At 48.1% G+C, this 21,501-nt stretch overlaps 1 protein-coding gene across 2 annotated transcripts in view; it reads left to right on the top strand.

Annotated features, from left to right (window-relative positions):
- Positions 1–281: 281 nt before the first annotated feature.
- The window catches only part of RPS6KC1 (ribosomal protein S6 kinase C1), a 194,056-nt gene continuing 172,836 nt past the window's right edge, over positions 282–21,501 (top strand). For both annotated transcript variants that reach the window (XM_088458853.1, XM_088458852.1), the window contains exons 1-3: positions 282–1,559; positions 12,792–12,827; positions 19,021–19,141. In XM_088458853.1, coding sequence (XP_088314979.1) covers positions 1,458–1,559; positions 12,792–12,827; positions 19,021–19,141 — 259 coding nt within the window. In that variant the 5' untranslated portion in view covers positions 282–1,457. The remainder of the gene's footprint in view (positions 1,560–12,791; positions 12,828–19,020; positions 19,142–21,501) is intronic.

The raw sequence follows: 21,501 nt of genomic DNA, 5'->3' as shown, positions 1-21,501 counted from the left end.
GCTGAGTATACTGTGTGTGTGTGTGTCAGTGACTGGGCTGTGTACAGTGCTGAGTATACTGTGTGTGTGTGTCAGTGACTGGGCTGTGTACAGTGCTGAGTATACTGTGTGTGTGTCAGTGACTGGGCTGTGTACAGTGCTGAGTGTACTGTGTGTGTGTCATCAGTGACCGGGCTGTGTACAGTGCTGAGTATACTGTGTGTGTGTCATCAGTGACCGGGCTGTGTACAGTGCTGAGTATACTGTGTGTGTGTCATCAGTGACCGGGCTGTGTACAGTGCTGAGTATACTGTGTGTGTGTCATCAGTGACCGGGCTGTGTACAGTGCTGAGTATACTGTGTGTGTGTCATCAGTGACCGGGCTGTGTACAGTGCTGAGTATACTGTGTGTGTGTGTGTCAGTGACCGGGCTGTGTACAGTGCTGAGTGTACTGTGTGTGTCAGTGACCGGGCTGTGTACAGTGCTGAGTATACTGTGTGTGTGTGTCAGTGACTGTGCTGTGTACAGTGCTGAGTATACTGTGTGTGTGTCAGTGACTGGGCTGTGTACAGTGCTGAGTGTACTGTGTGTGTCAGTGACCGGGCTGTGTACAGTGCTGAGTATACTGTGTGTGTGTGTGTCAGTGACTGGGCTGTGTACAGTGCTGAGTATACTGTGTGTGTGTCAGTGACTGGGCTGTGTACAGTGCTGAGTGTACTGTGTGTGTCAGTGACCGGGCTGTGTACAGTGCTGAGTATACTGTGTGTGTGTCTCAGTGACCGGGCTGTGTACAGTGCTGAGTATACTGTGTGTGTGTCTCAGTGACCGGGCTGTGTACAGCGCTGAGTATACTGTGTGTGTGTCATCAGTGACTGGGCTGTGTACAGTGCTGAGTATACTGTGTGTGCGCAGTGTCCTCTGTGACAGGGCTGTACTGTGTGTGTCAGTGACAAGGCTGTGTATAGTGTCATCTGTGACCGGGCTGTGTATAGTGTCATCTGTGACCGGGCTGTGTATAGTGTGTGTGTGGTGTCATCTGACAGGGCTGGTGTCAGTGATACTACTGTTCAGCTCTTGTAGTGTGTGTGTGGTGACAGTGCTGTGTCTGTGTAAGGTGTGTGTCAGTGCTGTGTATTGTGTGTGGTGACAGTGCTGTGTATGAAGTGTGTGTGGTGTCTGTGCTGTGTAAGGTGTGTGTCAGTGCTGTGTATGTAGTGTGTGTGGTGTCAGTGCTGTGTATGTAGTGTGTGTGTGTCAGTGCTGTGTAAGGTGTGTGTGTGTGTAGGGTGTCAGTCTGGAAGGATATAGGGCTCTCCCCTGTGCATTCCCAATCCTGGGCACACGCTGGCAGAGACCTACCCAGGAGTGATGTGATTTGGGCACATGGGGATGACTCTCTGACATCGCTGCTGGCTCCCTGACTTAGGGCTGCAGACGGGCTGCTCTCATGGCCTCTCCCCGGGATTAGCTGGACACTATGATCTCCCAAAGAGACAGAGGGGAGCTGGCCCGCTTCTACACAGTCACTGACCCCAGGAAGCACCAGAAAGGCTTCACCATCTACAGAGTCACTGCCAGGGTGAGTGCGGAGCCTCTGACCTTACACTAATGCTCATCCCCTACACTGCTGTTCTTATGTTTTTATATGTATTTGAAGGTGTAATACCACCTAGGGAAATCCGTGCCCCCATCCCCCGCTTAGTATTGTGTGAGGGTGGCGGTGAGCAGGAGATTGACATTCTGGGATTGATTCTCCTACACAACCCCCTCCCCCCCGCCCCCCTACATCACCATTTAAATCTGGTGCGTTTTATTGATTCTCCAGTTCTATAGCACAGACCCCCCCCCCCCCTGTACAGATGGCTCTATGCTGATGGGATATTTTCCTAGGTGGTAGCGCAGATTGCAGGAGGTGTATGAGTGAAATGTTACATGACAGTCTAGGTTTAGTGTACATGTTAGTATAAGCCCGGCCACGTGCAGACATGCTGGTTCCACGCACTGAGATCCAGTCTTTCCACCTAATCTCACACTGGGAACCAGCTGAGCGACATGTGCGCAGAGATTGCTAAATTGTCCAGGCAGCAGGGCAAATATTCAGCACACGGCCCACCCTCGTCCTCTCCTTCTCCCTGACAGCCGGGTATTGGGTTATTCGTCATCATATTCATCCTACTTGGAATGAGCATTTCGCTGGTCACTTTGGGGAATATCTACTAAAGCTTCTAAAACAGACAAGTGGTGATATTGGGCCTGATTCACCAAGGATCGCAGTTGCTAATACGCACGCAATTGGGCGATTGTTGCGTTCTGTGCATGCATCGCAGTGCGCAAGCTGGCCACTGCGATCACAGACCCATCGCAGAGTGATTGACAGGAAGTGTCGTTTGTGTATGGTGATGGGGAGGGGGGGTGGGTGATGGTCGGCCAAACGCAGGCGTGGCAGTGTGTCAGAACGCCGTTGCTGGGGCGTGCATAAATTATCCACTGCGTAACCATATGCGGTGTGAGCTCTCATAGCGTCCGTGGCTGTTACCAATTTCTGAGTAAGGTCAGGTGTGCAACTGTGCATATGGGTCCGATGGTAATCGATGTTACCAATGGTTTTGCTATTCTGGTAAGTATTACGGATGTGCATATGGTAAAGTGGGCGTCCTTATGCAGAGCTAAGTTTGCATTGTGATCGCAGTGCCTTGTTATCATAGTTGAACTGCGTGCGTATGCAGGATTGCGATCCATAGTGAATCAGGCCCATAGCAACCAATCAGATTTTGTGTATCATTTTCTAGAATGCAATAGAGAAATGATTGCTAGAGTCTGATTGGTTGCTATGGGCAACGTCAGCACATGTCTGTTTTAGAAGCTTTAGTAAATCTACCCCAAAATGTACATTGTCCCAATGTTATGTGTGTTGGGGGGGTGACAGGATCCCTTGTCACCTACAGACTCTTCATAACCAGGAGAGGATCTGTCCAGCTGGGCAATGACTGCCATTGCGGCCCCCTGGGTAGGTCTAGAGCAGGGGTATTTAACTTACGGCCCTCCTGCTGTTTTGGGACTACACATACCAGCATGCCCTGCCACAGTTTTGTTGCAAGGGCATGCTAAAACTGTGGCAGGGTATGCTGGGATGTATAGTTCCACAGCAGTCGCCTGTTGAATACCCCAGCTGGTGCAGAGCAGGGGGCAGCGAGGGAAGCGGCAGGGCACATCTTAGTATGAGAATAACATAATAACTTCTAGACACCTCTATAAATTTACTCTGCACACAAACGGTTTCCGAGGAAACAAAATACCAAACTGACATCTTAGGTTACAGCGTCCGTATACAGCAGGCCTGGCCAACCTGTGGCTTTCCAGCTGTTGTGAAACTATAAGTCCCAGCATGCCCTGCCACAGTTTTGTTATTAGAGAATGCAAAAACTGTGGCAGGGCATGCTGGGATATGTAGTTTTACAACAGCTGGAGAGCCACAGGTTGGCCGGGATACTTGTCCGGTTGGGGGCTGCCACTCTGCTTAGTAGTCCATCCCGCTATGGAGGCTATTCAGGCTGCAGGCGTAGTTGTCTAACTCTCTGTGGGTTACAGGACAGGGACCCTGTGAAGTGCAGCAACATGGGTGGGCATTCTCATGAAATGGGGGCCTATTGTGTTGCAATGCCGGCGTTATTACATGCGAATGAGAGAGGGAGGAGCCAGATTTACCCCATGAAATTCTCCCGGCAGACTCTGATAGAGAAAACGTCCTTATTCTGTGACTGCTGCAAGAGGAATAGAGCGAAAACTCTTATTTTATTAGATTTGTAAAGGCACATTGCTGGCTATCTGCGGTAGTGATGGTTGGCCCTCTGATATGACCCCTGAGATGGGTGTGAGCGGGAGGGTAAGCTCTCAGTGGAACGGCCCCTCTCCCCTTTTGTTTTCTTTCTGTAATTATTTACTTTACGGATTAAAATTATGTATTTGTTTGTGAACCTGTTCGTCTCTGTGTACACTGTTCACCTTGTACCCATGTAACCTTGTATGTTCTATGACTATGTACATCTGTAACTAGTTATGTAAATAGGGGTGAGGGAGTCTCTTCTATACTCACATTCCCGCTACCTGATGCCAGGAGCTGTATCACTCCGGTCACAGGAGAACACTGTCCATCCAATGCTCACCAATAGCGCTAAATCATAGGGATTGGGCAGTGGCGTAACTATATGTTTTGCATCCCCCCCCCCCCCGCCAAAATAGTTTCTGACACCCCCTCCCCCCACGGCATTTTGGTAAAATAATTACAGGGCCATTTGTATGCGGTGTGGCTCCCAGTGCAAAAGTTAAAAATGTGTCCCGCCTCCCCCTGGACAGTTTACAGTATTTTAAATTTTTCCTCATTATTCCACACACCATAATGCCCATTACACATTATTCCACACACCATAATGCCCATTACACATTATTCCACACACCATAATGCCCATTACACATTATTCCACACACCATAATGCCCATTACACATTATTCCACACACCATAATGCCCATTACACATTATGCCACATACTGTAATGCCTATTACCAAAGTGCCACTTACATATTTGCCCCCTCACACCATTTTATGCCCCACAGTAAGGCTTATAGTTACTTTTAAATTACCTGCTCGTTTTCAGGGGTCTCATGCTTGTTGTCAGGGGTTTTATGCTCATTACTAGGGGTTTCATGCTAGTTGCACGGGGTCTCTGGGTTTCATGCTTGTTGTCAGGTGTTCCATACCCGTTGCGAGGGGCTCCATGCTCGTTGCCAGGGGTTTGCGCTCGTTACCAGGAGTATAATGTACATATATTTGGGAGTGTATGTAAATGGGGCCACCGGTGCTACTTTAAATTCACAGGGCATCCCTTCTAATTCACAGGGCATCCCTTCTAAGTCACAGGGCATCCCTTCTAATTCACAGGGCATCCCTTCTAAGTCACAGGACATCCCTTCTAAGTCACAGGGCATCCCTACTAAGTCACAGGGCATCCCTACTAAGTCACAGGGCATCCCTACTAAGTCACAGGGCATCCCTTCTAAGTCACAGGGCATCCCTTCTAAGTCACAGGGCATCCCTTCTAAGTCACAGGGCATCCCTTCTAAGTCACAGGGCATCCCTTCTAAGTCACAGGGCATCCCTTCTAAGTCACAGGGCATCTCTCCCAGTCGTATAAAGCATCCTATACCACCAGCATCCCTCACACTGCATTTATATGTACAGTACGCCATGTATCACAGCGCACCAATCATCATCACCACAACGAGCATCCTGCACAGATCATCCTTCCCGTACACAGAGCACAAAAGCAGAGCATTGCTCCATTACACAGAGACAGAGTATTGCAGCCTGCACACAGCAGCATCTGGTACCAGGGGTGTTATAAGAGAGGAGGGGGCCCGTGTGCACTCCTTGTGCGAGGCCCCCTCCTCTCTCCCTGGTGGCTGGCAGCCGACTGACGCGACTGGCCAGCCACCAGAGCACTAGTAGACTCCGGGCACTACAGTGTATCCAGAGTTTACTGCGCATGCGCAGAACGCCGGAAAAATGGCTGCGGCGGCCATTTTCCGGCGTTCTGTGCATGCGCAGTGGGCTCCCGGCACACTCTAGCGCCCACAGTCTACTGCGCATGCGCAGAACACCGGAAAACGGCAGCGGCGGCCATTTTTCCGGTGTTCTGGGCAGCAGTGACACCTGGTGCGGGACCTCGGACAGCTAAGTTTAAAAAAAATATGGGTGCAGTGCGGGGCCCCCCTGGACCTGGGGGCCCGTGTGCCCCGCACACTCTGCACCCGTTATAGATACGCCACTGTCTGGTACACATCCAGCATTCTGATTGGCCTGGGTGCGGGATTTGGGTGTGGGGGGACGTTAGGTTGTGGTGTCTGACAGCCCCGAGGAAGAGGAGAGAGAGCGAGCCAGTATGAGTCCCTGTCAGACAGCAGGAAGCGGCTGTATTCCTCCGTCTCCTCGGAACAGTGACCCCTGGATGACTAACAGATACTAGAGGTCCAATAGGACCTCTAGTATTTGTCTCCTCCTAGGTGGCGGTCATTTTTGGAAGGCCGTCTTCAGCAGATTTCATGTGGACGGCTAGTCCGCATGGAATCTGCAGCCACCACGCCCCAAAAGCCTCCGCGCTCCCAAGCCACAGCGGGGTCTGCAGGGGCGGTAGTTACGACACTGGGAGTGGGGATGACCCATTTGCTACATAAAGGGGGGGGTCAACTGATACATAAGACAGGGTTGCCCATAACTCTTTAAAGACGTTGTACATGTTTTGTCTCCTTGTCCCTAGTTGGTTGTTTTCCATCTAAATGCCTGTGAAGTGGGGCTTTCCTAACGTGGACCTCTAGATTCCTCTTTGGACACCATTACAGTTAGACATATGGCTTTTATTTGCTCTTACAATTGACATTTATTTATCTCTGGCCAGCATTTTCCATTACACTTTACAATTGGGAACATAACCGTAAAAATAAAATGAAGCTGGGTAATGACAGGCAGGAAGGGCAGAGGGCTCTGCTGGCAGGCTTACAATCAATAGATGTTATGTTGCATAGGGTAATTAGTGTTTGGTGGGCTATATGTTCCAGTCACCCAGCAATGTTTGCCTGTGGTCAGAGGGTTGTTGAGTGTAGAAAGAGAACACATGTAAGTTTTGTGTGAACTGTGCAGAGTGGGAGGTAATTAGGCAGAATAACTTATTGAGGTTACGTGGGTGATTCAGAAATTTGCTAAGCTTGTCTGAAAAAGGTGAGATTTCAAGGAACGCTGGAAGGTTTGGAGGCTACAGGAAAATCCTCTTGTGCAAGGGAAGGCATTCCACAGAGTCCTGTAACCATGACTGGGAGTAGGTAATGAGTGTGGATGAGAGGTGCAGATTTCGCGCAGAACAGAGGGGTTGGGAGATATTTTGAGATAATAAAGAGACATATATATGTCTTGTTGATGGCTTTGTGTGCTAGAAATATTTTAGATTGGATTTGATCAAATACAGGCAACGAATGTAGGGCCTCAACGAGCAAATCATGGGGGCCAAGTCAGTTAGAAGTGAGTTGGATCACCTGCGAGCCGCACTCAAAGCAAATTCGCACTACATATTGCATTGGCAATTCAATTCCAAACTCATTGCATTTTCTCAATATAATCGCACTTTTTGTGCACGCCCCACTGAGCAGGTGAAAAGGTAGGGAAATTCTTTATTTTTATGTAAAATTGTTAGAACACAGGGCTTGATTCACAGTTGAGAACAGATTAAGAAACGGCAAGTAACTGATCATCTTGGTAAAACCATGCTGCACTGCAGGGAGGGGGGGGGGGGGGGGGGCGCGATGTGACCTGTGCAGAGAGGTTTAGATTTGGGAGGGGTGTGTCCACACTGACCTCTAAATTGCAGTATAAAAATAAAGCTGTCCAGCATTTGTGGGCTACATGCAGAAGCAGCCAGTATTTACCCTGCATGCCAAATAAAAATGTATGTATTTGCCCCCCTTGCATTGCAACATGGTTTGTCCAGGTGCACAGTTATTTACTCTACGCTATTCCCAAATAAATCGGGCACACAGTGCAGAAATACTGGTACACCCCTATCAATGAATAATCATGCACGTGGAGGGGTGTAAATAGCATAGTTTGGCCAAAAAAGACATGTATGCAAGTTGTATGACGTGAGTTCAATTTCGCACATTTGCATCTAATTGAATTTACCCCATGGAATGGTCGCTGTCTTTAGGCGCCAGCCTTGCCCAGAATGGCGATCCCCTAATGAGAGCTCGATATCTCCCGATGGACTTTAAATTACACTATGACATTGACTAGTGTTCCCAGTAGCCTGCGGGAACGGCAGGGCGCTGGGGAGCGTCCGCAAGTCTCTCTGGAAAGGGGGCGTGGCCGGGTGGGGAGGGGGCGTGTCATTGGGACACATTTCCAATTTTCACGCTTGGGGGCATGCCCAGCACTTAGAGGTGCTGGACTTCCCCCAAGGTCTCCCCTCCTCGCCGGTGTTCATTCCCCGCAACTTTCCCCACCCGCGGGACACTGCGGCCCGCCGGTGGGGAAGGCTGAGTGCATGATGTCTTAATGGGGTGCCACTAAAAGTGAAGGGCGCATTTTGCCCTGTTAAAATTGGCCAGGGCACGGAGCCCCGCTAAAGCAAGCTACCGGGAACACTAGTGACCCCTTACATGCCATGAAAGGGCAAGAGGCATTTTCTGCAAGCTTTCTCCACAAATATTAAGGAGAAATGTTCAGTCTTCTGTTTAATGATTTTCTCTGGAAATCTGAATATTTGTGTAGATCTAACGTTACATGAGCCGATAGAGAAGAGATTACAGATTCAACACCCAGAAATCGTTCTGTAATAGTGACAGTCTGTGTCACGTCGCAGCAGGACCCCCTGATGGCCCTATGTACCAAATGATGCAGTTTGATGACCTGTGCGCCTTTTGTCAGTGTTGCCAATGTTTTCGCACTTGAGCGATTATCTGCTGTGTGCGCACGTGTCAATGTACATTACTGTAGTTGCTCGCAGCAAGTATTTATTTGCATTGTGACTGACAGTCGGGGAGCGTTTGGGGGAGGTAACGGGGGCAGATGTATGAAGCTTTGGAAAGTGATAAAGTGGAGAGTGATTAAACCACCAGCCAATCAGCTCCTAACTGTCATGTTACAGGCTGTGTTTGAAAAATGACAGTTGGGAGCTGAGTGGCTGCTGGTTTATCACTCTCCACTTCCCAGAGCTTCATACATCTGCCCCAGGGAGTGTTGGCTAAAAACGCAGACGTGTCATGACTGTTTCCGGGGGCGTGTAACATCCTGCGCCTGCGATCCTGTAAGTGGTAAACGTGGCTTCTCCTTTCTCGTGGCCATTCTGCGCGACTATAGAGTTGCTCAGGACTGCTAACATGGAATGTTCTGCGGCCCAGATGGACGTCTCATTACATATCCCGACGGTTGCGACATTTGCAGATTTTTGCACAGTAGCGGTGTACGGGATCACTGCTGCGGTGACAATCGCGTACATCTCTGAATAAGACTCCGCATGCACATGAATGACGGGACGGATCAATGCTGTCAGTCCTTAGGCGGCAGTAACCTTTAGCAATGATAGCGCTAATGTTCCGTCTGTAACGCAGATTTAGTTCAGTGTTCTCGGTCTTACTGCAAGCGCCAGGTGCTATGAGTCTTATTTGCGATAAGTTGCTTGTGATAAAATCACTATTCTATGTGCAGCTGGCGGAACGTTACATTGTTACTATTCATGCATTTGTTTGGATCTGTTATTTCCACTCCGCTCTATAAGTAGTTTTATATTTGTCTGGGTATAATTAGCAATAAAGAGAAGGGACATGGGCAGGTTGAGCCTTTAATCACCGTTCTATGATTTGTCAACATTTCTCTATCAGGACCAGCAGTGAATAAAAGCACCGGTTACCCCAGTATTTAAGGTGTCAAGATCCAAACAGGGTCATCCCTAGCTTGTTGCGCCAATTAGAAGCCGCCTATAATGTCGTCAATTGTCTCGTGCTGCTCCTCGTCACTGCCTGGTAGAACAGAAGATGGGTGCACTCGCCAAAATGATCCATTTCCGGTTTCTATCCAAACCTCAACAGGGAGAACACACAAGCTCCACACAGATAGGTCCTTGGTGGAAATCAAACACGAGGCCTCACAGCACAGCACATTGTAACACTGTGCTGCCCAAACAATGGGCCGTACTTACCAACCACCACCCCATACACGTGCTAGAGATCCCATATTATACACTGTACCAGCTGCATGGCAATAAACACTATATATAGACACAAAACAGAACCACAATTGTTGTCTGTGATTTCCTGGGATGGGTACGGAATGCCGGTGGTCAGAATCCAGATGCCGGCATTCTGACTGGGTTACAATACCGACACCTGACGGTAGGTATCCTAACCCTCCCTGGTGCTTGAACCTAACCTCCACCCTAGTGCCTAAACCTATCCTCCCCCTCCCCGCACCCTAAACCTAACCCTAGTGCCTAACCCCCTAACTCCACTACTTACCTTTGGGATGCCGGCGCCGATATTCTAAGCGCCGGTATCCCGTTCTCGATAACTCTGTGCTCCCTACATTGTGGCAATTCTACGGATATGTGTCTGGATTTCAGCGCCAGCATTCTGACCGCCGGAATCACACTGGTCGGGATGTTGACCATATCCCTATTTCCTTACTACAGTAGTTCTGTATAACCCATGTCTTGGGTCCCAATTCCTGCAAGTAAGATATCTGCATGAGCTTGGTCAGCTGTCACATGGAGCGTGGACTGGTCAGCTGTCACATGGAGCGTGGACCGGTCAGCTGTCACATGGAGCGTGGACTGGTCAGCTGTCACATGGAGCGTGGACTGGTCAGCTGTCACATGGAGCGTGGACTGGTCAGCTGTCACATGGAGCGTGGACTGGTCAGCTGTCACATGGAGCGTGGACTGGTCAGCTGTCACATGGAGCGTGGACTGGTCAGCTGTCACATGGAGCGTGGAATGGTCAGCTGTCACATGGAGCGTGGAATGGTCAGCTGTCACATGGAGCGTGGAATGGTCAGCTGTCACAGGGAGCGTGGAATGGTCAGCTGTCACAGGGAGCGTGGAATGGTCAGCTGTCACAGGGAGCGTGGAATGGTCAGCTGTCACAGGGAGCGTGGAATGGTCAGCTGTCACAGGGAGCGTGGATTGGCCAGCTGTGACATGGAGCGTGGATTGGCCAGCTGTGACATGGAGCGTGGATTGGCCAGCTGTGACATGGAGCGTGGATTGGCCAGCTGTGACATGGAGCGTGGATTGGCCAGCTGTGACATGGAGCGTGGATTTGGCCAGCTGTCACTAGTAGCCTGGATTTGGCCAGCTGTCACTAGGAGCCTGGATTTGGTCAGCTGTCACTAGGAGCCTGGATTGGTCAGCTGTCACTAGGAGCATGGATTGGTCAGCTGTCACTAGGAGCGTGGATTGGTCAGCTGTCACTAGGAGCGTGGATTGGTCAGCTGTCACTAGGAGCGTGGATTGGTCAGCTGTCACTAGGAGCGTGGATTGGTCAGCTGTCACTAGGAGCGTGGATTGGTCAGCTGTCACTAGGAGCGTGGATTGGTCAGCTGTCACTAGGAGCGTGGATTGGTCAGCTGTCACTAGGAGCGTGGATTGGTCAGCTGTCACTAGGAGCGTGGATTGGTCAGCTGTCACTAGGAGCGTGGATTGGTCAGCTGTCACTAGGAGCGTGGATTGGTCAGCTGTCACTAGGAGCGTGGATTGGTCAGCTGTGACAGGAGCGTGGATTGGTCAGCTGTCACTAGGAGCGTGGATTGGTCAGCTGTCACTAGGAGCGTGGATTGGTCAGCTGTGACAGGAGCGTGGATTGGTCAGCTGTCACTAGGAGCGTGGATTGGTCAGCTGTCACATTGGACTTATGTGTAGCTGTAATTTCTCTGCCTAGAAGTGATATTCATGCTGGGGATCCTGCCTCAGATCTCCGTGTCTGCTCCTGGCTACACTGGACAAGTCGCCCTATTTTGTTTCTGAATCACTATAATGAGACATTTTATGATGAATGCAGAATTTGCCACAACTGAGCAATAAACTGCAATCACAATTTGTGTTCATTAAAAAGGTTTGTGTCCACATGCGGAGCGGCAGCCATCTTGAGATGCGTACCTGTCCGCCACATTAGCCGTATTTGCCATCATCACTCAATAAGTGCACCTGCCCCGATAACCTGGAAATGCTAAACGTATTTATGCCCATCCTGCCTACTCCGATGCAAGCAAGCATCTGGCAATATCCTGCCAGTCTGCATGGTGCCATTTTTATGAGCATACACATAGAGATCGATGCCATGCAAACTGGCATCCTCACTTGGCATCTAGGACCTTTATCATCTTCTCTATAATACTGATGCCACAACTGTCCACCCTCCGCCCATGGAGAGGTACTAGAAGCACTGCAAAATATGAAATAGCATTTTGATTAAGTCCTTATTAGCCTGGCGACGTCCTAGCGGATAGACTAGTAACAAGTCCTCCTGCTGCCATGGTACTTGGCTCCAGGGACCTGGAGAATATTCAGTGGGGAATAAGTGCGTTTTAGGTGTTGTCTGCAGTTTGTACATCTCCCATCTGCTCTCCTGCCTCATAGTTCTGCTAGTGACACCCAAGAGCCAATCTCCTATTGTTACTGTGGTTCTGAGCTATGGAAATTCTCCTCTGGAAAGTGCGGTGTTTATGATTAGTGCATTATTAGAGATCTTGGCCCCTAGTGTTGTCCAGCTGTTCTCTATGTGCATTTGTCTTGCAGATTACACCCCAATTGACGTTTTCTGCACTCTGTTTCATGTCAATATTTACTAACACCGCTCAAAGGTGCGATAGCCCCTTCCAACCAATCAGCAATTAGCTGTTATCAGTCTAGTGTAAGCTAGCCAATTACAGCTAGTGCCTGACTGCAGCGTTTTAGTGGATATCTTGGAGCAATGTTGGTAAATTGCGCTCAGCGTATCTCGCTCAATCCTCGATGGGGCCTCTGCTTTATGTCAAAATATCACTTTCTCTGCTATCTACATGTCCTACTGTCCTCCTATTGTCAGATGATGTAATAGATGCTTATTCACCCTTGTTTGACTCTCTCCAGCGGCTCATTAATGTAATGTTTATGCTGATGGCTTCGGATATTACCTCACCTATTCCGCCATTCCTGGTAATAAAAATGGGTGATCTGGTTACAGATGAATTGTATTTTGCAGGTGTCCAGCTCATTCTAACTGATATTTCTCTTGCAGATTGTGTCCAGGAAGAACCCAGAAGATGTTCAGGAGGTAAATAAATATCTGTTCCGCTGGTAATATATATAATTTTAGTACACACTGTATCTGCACCCCAATAGTAGACCATGTAAGCGCACATTACCTGCAGGAGGCTTTGATGCACTCTATGGGGGCGATTCATTTCAGCGGGAGTTGAATATCGCTGGGAAGTTGGTCTCAGAGCTATTAAATTCAGTGCACTGTTTAGTCCGACTGTTACAAGTGAAGTCAGAGAATGGCGGCTCTCATTACTTAACGTGGGTGTTTAGTCACGAGAAGCGGCTTTCTCTGACTAAAGTGCCAGCTGTTAGCGCCGCGCTTAGCCAGAAAACAGCCTTGCAATCAGCACTTTAGTCGGATTTCACTTTGCACCCTCAGGAGGCTGCGAAAATAAATCTTTTAGGCGCCCTAGCAGCACACTGAATTGAATTGGCACCTACAGTATGAATGTTGGTGCTAACGATCCTAGTATATTATGAGCCTTGTATATGTTGTGTTCCACAAGATAGAAATGCCTCGGCCTTAATTACTTTTCTGTCATTAGTGTTAAGATGACAGGAGGTTCTGGTGGTATCCGGTCATTAGGTCTACAGTAAAAAGGTAGACAATGGAAGTTAGACAGGCAATAGGTCGACAGGGTCTGAAGTTCGACACACTAAAGGTCGACTAGTAAGAGGTCGACAGGGACAGAAGGACAATAGGGTCATTAGGTCAACACACAAATGGTCGACACAGACATGGTCGACACATGTTGTTTTTGTGGTTGTTAGGGTTAGGTACTTACCCCGACGGTTAGGTTTAGGCACCAAGGGGAGGGTTAGGGTGAAGATTAGGGCTAGAAAAAAAAAAAGCATGTCGACCATGTATGTGGCGACAATTTGTGTCTCGATCTTCTTACCAGCCGACCTTCAGTGTGTCGACCTTCAGACCCTGTTGACCTATTGCCTGTCTGACTTCCATTGTCTACCTTTTTATTGTAGACCTAATGATCCACAGCCGGTTCAGGTACAATAAATGAATTGGAAAGTTTTCCATTCATGACTGGGACATGCTGAGCAGACAAAGGGTTGTTCCATGTGGAGTGTACCAGGGGTTCCCATCCGACTATTTCCACTTTTGATAGTTGCACCCATCCCTACTTTTGAGGGCCATAGGTTTGCCACTATTGCATATTGTCCAATAAATGAATGTTATTCTGACATAATTGCCTACCTTCATGTAACGTTTTATCAAAATTGGAGATGGTCAGATGGGGACAATCTTCAAGAGTGGAATGACCCCAAAATAAGCGCAGACATGAAAGTAAGTGGAAGGACAGGGAGGGCCCTGCTCACAAGAGAGCTAGTTGGAATTGTAATTGGACAGGACACTCCTGAGACGAGGACAGAGTGTGACTCAGAGTGGAGATTGGGGCTGTTGTGGCAGCAGAGACCGGTGATGTGACCTGAGAGTAGGAAGGACACAGTGTAGGACATTAGTGACCCAGGTAGGTATTGGAAGTTCTCTTATCCGTCATAGATGAGTGGCCGCTCCTGATTGGCTAGTCTTCTGTTAAATAGAGGGACACCTAGTCAGTAACTCATTTTGTGTTGGGGTCTCCGAGTCTCTCTCGCTTCAGTGGGATTATTTACTTTATTCTTTTTAACCAATGCATTACTGTGTATGAAGAAAAGAAGAGTGTAGGTAAGTACTTACTGATACCATTAAACTATGGAAAAGTTTAGGAGGCCATAGGTGAAAAAATGATTATGGGGGCACAGGTAATTACCAGAATCCATAAGGAATCATGGTTAATTTTTAACATCATGAAGACGGCACAATTATCCAATAAAGGGACAACCAGCATTCTTTTTGTCTATATCATCTACTGGGGCACATTTTTACTATCTTTCCTAGGTAGCCACAGGCCAGGAGTACTACAATGGGACCCCACCCCAGCAGGAGTGGGGTTTGGTGATTTTCTGTGAACTGCATGCGATTTAGGGGTTTGAAAATCGCTTCACATCGAGAACCGTTTTGTCTGCGATGTGCTGAAGCTGCCAACAAAACCTCAGCTTTCTGTATTTTACCTGCCTGCCTGTCTCTGAGAGTATGACGGCAGCTTTCTCAGGCAGAATGCTGTGACAGTTATAGCAGCTTCCTGTATGTTACCTGCCTGTCTGTCTCTGGGAGTGTGACGGCAGAATGCTGTGACAGTTATAGCAGCTCTCTGTATTTTGCCTGCCTGTCTCTGGGAGTGTGACGGCAGCCTTCTCAGGCAGAATGCTGTGACCGTTACAGCACCTCTCTATATTATACCTGCCTGCCTGTCTCTGGGAGTGTGACGGCAGCCTTCTCAGGCAGAATGCTGTGACAGTTATAGCAGCTCTCTGTATTTTACCTGCCTGTCTGTCTCTGGGAGTGTGACGGCAGAATGCTGTGACAGTTATAGCAGCTCTCTGTATTTTGCCTGCCTGTCTCTGGGAGTGTGACGGCAGCCTTCTCAGGCAGAATGCTGTGACCGTTACAGCACCTCTCTATATTATACCTGCCTGCCTGTCTCTGGGAGTGTGACGGCAGCCTTCTCAGGCAGAATGCTGTGACAGTTATAGCAGCTCTCTGTATTTTACCTGCCTGTCTGTCTCTGGGAGTGTGACGGCAGCCTTCTCAGGCAGAATGCTGTGACAGTTATAGCAGATCTCTATATTATGCCTGCCTGCCTGTCTCTGGGAGGGTGACGGCAGCCTTCTCAGGCAGAATGCTCTCACAGTTATAGCAGCTTCCTGTATTTTACCTGTCTGTCTCTTTACATGTGACGGCAGCCTTTTCAGGCAGAATGCTATGACAGTTATAGCAGATCTCTATATTATACCTGCCTGCCTGTCTCTGAGAGGGTGACGGCAGCCTTCTCAGGCAGAATGCTCTCACAGTTATAGCAGCTTCCTGTATGTTACCTGCCTGCCTGTCTCTGGGAGTGTGACGGCAGCCTTCTCAGGCAGAATGCTGTGACAGTTATAGCTGCTCTCTGTATTATACCTGCCTGCCTGTCTGTCTCTGGGAGTGTGACGGCAGCCTTCTCAGGCAGAATGCTGTGACAGTTATAGCAGCTCTCTGTATTATACCTGCCTGCCTGTCTGTCTCTGGGAGTGTGACGGCAGCCTTCTCAGGCAGAATTCTCTCACAGTTATAGCAGCTTCCTGTATGTTACCTGCCTGTCTGTCTCTGGGAGTGTGACGGCAGCCTTCTTAGGCAGAATGCTCTCACAGTTATAGCAGCTTCCTGTATTTTACCTGCCTGTCTCTGGGAGTGTGACGGCAGCCTTCTCAGGCAGAATGCTCTCACAGTTATAGCAGCTTCCTGTATGTTACCTGCCTGCCTGTCTCTGGGAGGGTGACGGCAGCCTTCTTAGGCAGAATGCTCTCACAGTTATAGCAGCTTCCTGTATTTTACCTGCCTGTCTCTGGGAGTGTGACGGCAGCCTTCTCAGGCAGAATGCTCTCACAGTTATAGCAGCTTCCTGTATGTTACCTGCCTGCCTGTCTCTGGGAGTGTGACGGCAGCCTTCTCAGGCAGAATGCTGTGACAGTTATAGCAGCTCTCTGTATTATACCTGCCTGCCTGTCTGTCTCTGGGAGTGTGACGGCAGCCTTCTCAGGCAGAATGCTGTGACAGTTATAGCAGCTTCCTGTATTTTACCTGCCTGTCTGTCTCTGGACGTGTGACGGCAGCCTTCTCAGGCAGAATTCTCTCAGTTATAGCAGCTTCCTGTATTTTACCTGCCTGTCTGTCTCTGGGAGGGTGACGGCAGCCTTCTCAGGCAGAATGCTGTGACAGTTATAGCTGCTCTCTGTATTATACCTGCCTGCCTGTCTGTCTCTGGGAGTGTGACGGCAGCCTTCTCAGGCAGAATGCTGTGACAGTTATAGCAGCTCTCTGTATTATACCTGCCTGCCTGTCTGTCTCTGGGAGTGTGACGGCAGCCTTCTCAGGCAGAATTCTCTCACAGTTATAGCAGCTTCCTGTATGTTACCTGCCTGTCTGTCTCTGGGAGTGTGACGGCAGCCTTCTTAGGCAGAATGCTCTCACAGTTATAGCAGCTTCCTGTATTTTACCTGCCTGTCTCTGGGAGTGTGACGGCAGCCTTCTCAGGCAGAATGCTCTCACAGTTATAGCAGCTTCCTGTATGTTACCTGCCTGCCTGTCTCTGGGAGGGTGACGGCAGCCTTCTTAGGCAGAATGCTCTCACAGTTATAGCAGCTTCCTGTATTTTACCTGCCTGTCTCTGGGAGTGTGACGGCAGCCTTCTCAGGCAGAATGCTCTCACAGTTATAGCAGCTTCCTGTATGTTACCTGCCTGCCTGTCTCTGGGAGTGTGACGGCAGCCTTCTCAGGCAGAATGCTGTGACAGTTATAGCTGCTCTCTGTATTATACCTGCCTGCCTGTCTGTCTCTGGGAGTGTGACGGCAGCCTTCTCAGGCAGAATGCTGTGACAGTTATAGCAGCTCTCTGTATTATACCTGCCTGCCTGTCTGTCTCTGGGAGTGTGACGGCAGCCTTCTCAGGCAGAATTCTCTCAGTTATAGCAGCTTCCTGTATTTTACCTGCCTGTCTGTCTCTTTACATGTGACGGCAGCCTTCTCAGGCAGAATGCTGTGACAGTTATGGCAGCTTTCTGTATTTTACCTGCCTGTCTGTCTTTGGGAGGGTGACGGCAGCCTTCTCAGGCAGAATTCTCTCACAGTTATAGCAGCTTCCTGTATGTTACCTGCCTGTCTGTCTTTTTACATGTGACGGCAGCTTTCTCAGGCAGAATGCTCTCACAGTTATAGCAGCTTCCTGTATTTTACCTGTCTGTCTCTTTACATGTGACTGCAGCCTTCTCAGGCAGAATGCTGTGACAGTTATAGCTGGTCTCTATATTATACCTGCCTGCCTGTCTCTGGGAGCGTGACAGCAGCCTTCTCAGGCAGAATGCTCTCACAGTTATAGTGGTGTTGTTCTGCTAAGCTGGTTAATTCATGAGGAAGATCCCCTTTATACTGTAATGTAGGGTACACACTTAAGTGACCCTGTGGCCAGCTTACCTCACGACTGTTTTGGTGATATGTCTGGCTAGACATCACAACTGGGTGGGCATGTGCCCGCCTAGTTGTGATATCACAGTTGGCGGTTTCTGTCGCCAGATGCACACGATATATCTGCACTATATATCGCATCTGCTGTACAGCATGACCGACACAATATATCTGTCAATGACATTGTTTACACTCAAGCTCTCTGCCCTGTAGTAGGTGCATAAGATACGCCACCTAATAAGCTTATGTATACCTATATGCTGATCTGCAGCGGGTGCATTTGTGTGGATATGTCCTATATGCAATCGCCACTTCCCTTCCCCCGTTCTGCTTCTTCACTCATTAGATTTGATATGTGCAAAATGCATACGCTGCGCAAACAGGCGCATGTTCCATTCTGCCTCATCCCCTAAGTGTTCCCACCCCCCAGGTTTTTTTATTATGCATGTGCCGTCCTGCAGTTTTAATTAAGTGCACTTCTGTACCTTCCTAGTTTGTGTTCATAAACCATGCATTGTATCATCAGTTAGATCCGTTATAATCTTGCCCCTGAGTAACCTCACAAAGCCGGTCACTGTACTGTAATCGTATACAATGGGGAAGGAGCCAAGAAAGAGAAACAACCCTTCTTGATGATATAAATACATGGCTGAAAAGCATAGAAGGAAAAGAAAAAGACGCAGAAAGGTGTTTAGTAAAATCACCGGAAGGTGGGTTACACTTGTTTGCAGTATTTACCAATTCGGCAGCGTAGTGTCATGTAGTATTGAGAGTTACACCTGGTTCAGAGATGGACGCTATAGCACAGACACGGCGTATTTCTAGGCAGCAGCTGGGGTAAAATGTTCAAAAGCCGCAGGTGGCATCTTCAGTAATAAGACGCCCACTGTCAGCTTCTCTGATCCAATGGGAATGCATTGGAGCTGGTCTGCACATCTCTGTATTAGGCCCTGTGTTATGTATGTCTTCTGTAATGTAACCTTCTCTGTGTTACATTGTAGCAAGTAACCAATGGATTGAAAGTTTGTAGGTAAGAGGGGGTGGGGGGCTGCCTCCCGCACCAGTAAATAATCTCTGAGATCATTGTAGATAAAGCCGTCCACTGATACCTTAGTGCAGATATAACACTTGTCTCCTCTTGTCCCCTCAGATAGTCACTTGGAAAAGATACAGTGACTTCAAGAAATTGCACCGAGATCTTTGGCAGATACATAAGAATCTCTTTCGGCAAACCGATCTCTTTCCACCGTTCGCAAAAGCCAAACTGTTTGGTGAGTGTCTCTCTGCCGTAACTTGTTATAGCTGGAATATTTCTGCCCCCCATAGATGAATGCTGTAACGTGAGACTGGGAAATAGACTTTCCCCCACTGGTCACCTCATAAGGTCTGTACAGAGGTGTCTCTCTATTACGCTCTGTAAGCCAGGTGGAGCACTCTCATGTCACAGCATGTTACACTCTAGCTGTCACTGTCTTTTTTTGACGTTGCGATAAGCTGTGCAAAACGCGCAGGATTACTGTCCAATATGTACTAATACCTATAACAGTGCCCATTCTAACATGTACGAATACCTATAACAGTGCCCATTGTAATATGTACTGATACCTATAACAGTGCCCATTCTAATATGTACTAATACCTATAACAGTGCCCATTGTAATATGTACTGATACCTATAACAGTGCCCATTCTAATATGTACTGATACCTATAACAGTGCCCATTGTAATATGTACTGATACCTATAACAGTGCCCATTCTAATATGTACTGATACCTATAACATTGCCCATTCTAATATGTACTGATACCTATAACATTGCCCATTCTAATATGTACTGATACCTATAACAGTGCCCATTGTAATATGTACTGATACCTATAACAGTGCCCATTGTAATATGTACTGATACCTATAACAGTGCCCATTGTAATATGTACTGATACCTATAACAGTGCCCATTCTAATAGGTACTGATACCTATCACAGTGCCCATTGTAATATGTACTGATACCTATCACAGTGCCCATTGTAATATGTACTGATACCTATCACAGTGCCCATTGTAATATGTACTGATACCTATCACAGTGCCCATTGTAATATGTACTGATACCTATCACAGTGCCCATTGTAATATGTACTGATACCTATCACAGTGCCCATTGTAATATGTACTGATACCTATCACAGTGCCCATTGTAATATGTACTGATACCTATCACAGTGCCCATTGTAATATGTACTGATACCTATCACAGTGCCCATTGTAATATGTACTGATACCTATCACAGTGCCCATTGTAATATGTACTGATACCTATCACAGTGCCCATTGTAATATGTACTGATACCTATCACAGTGCCCATTGTAATATGTACTGATACCTATCACAGTGCCCATTGTAATATGTACTGATACCTATCACAGTGCCCATTGTAATATGTACTGATACCTATCACAGTGCCCATTGTAATATGTACTGATACCTATCACAGTGCCCATTGTAATATGTACTGATACCTATCACAGTGCCCATTGTAATATGTACTGATACCTATCACAGTGCCCATTGTAATATGTACTGATACCTATCACAGTGCCCATTGTAATATGTACTGATACCTATCACAGTGCCCATTGTAATATGTACTGATACCTATCACAGCGCCCATTGTAATATGTACTGATACCTATCACAGCGCCCATTGTAATATGTACTGATACCTATAACAGCGCCCATTGTAATATGTACTGATACCTATCACAGCGCCCATTCTAATATGTACTGATACCTATCACAGCGCCCATTCTAATATGTACTGATACCTATCACAGCGCCCATTCTAATATGTACTGATACCTATAACAGTGCCCATTCTAATATGTACTGATACCTATCACAGTGCCGTGCAGTTTCCTAGAGAGATTGAGGGAGACACAGAGCAGGCAGTGTCCGTGGCCTGTCCGTGGCCTGTCCGTGGCCTGATGAGACAGGATAAGACGTTTTGGCCTCCTTCAGTGGTTGGTACGAGCCTAGCACCGCGCTTTGTCACTGACTGCTGAAGCTTGGTGGCCGGAGGTTAACGCTGTGCGGAGATTTGTTGGACCAAGGTACTGCCAAATCTTGGGGGAACACCTCCTGCAGTCTGTGAGAACATACCAGGACAATGTACCAAAACATGCACCAAGAATCTCATTGTTGGGGCTTAAATCCGAAAAACAAGGTCCAAATTGTAGAATCATGTGAAATTTAGCAGATCACAACCTGTCACCGGACACATCTGAGAGACGCCTCGTCCTTGTGGTGTTGCCATGCAGTGACTGGACACAGTGTATAGTTATTACCAGGGCCGTAATTAGGGGGGTGCGACATGTGCCATGGTATAGAGCACCGCAGGGCAGGGGGCGCTGCTTGGGCCTGTCAGTTTTCTGTTTATAAATATTCTCACTTGTAGCTTCAATTTCTTTTATCCCCGGCATCTCCTGGCCGACCCCTATGTCCTACCTGGCCCATTTCCCCTCCATCTGGCCACCTCCTCAAGCACCTTCGGTCACATCCTCTTTTGTTTAACACTCACATCTTAAAATCCTGTCATACCCGGGACTCAAACCTATTACCTCTCACATG

This window comes from Taudactylus pleione, unplaced genomic scaffold (genome assembly GCF_031769625.1).
Source record: "Taudactylus pleione unplaced genomic scaffold, aTauple2 ptg000860l, whole genome shotgun sequence".
Lineage (NCBI taxonomy): Eukaryota > Metazoa > Chordata > Amphibia > Anura > Myobatrachidae > Taudactylus > Taudactylus pleione.
This window is presented reverse-complemented; position numbering and strand designations above follow the sequence as displayed.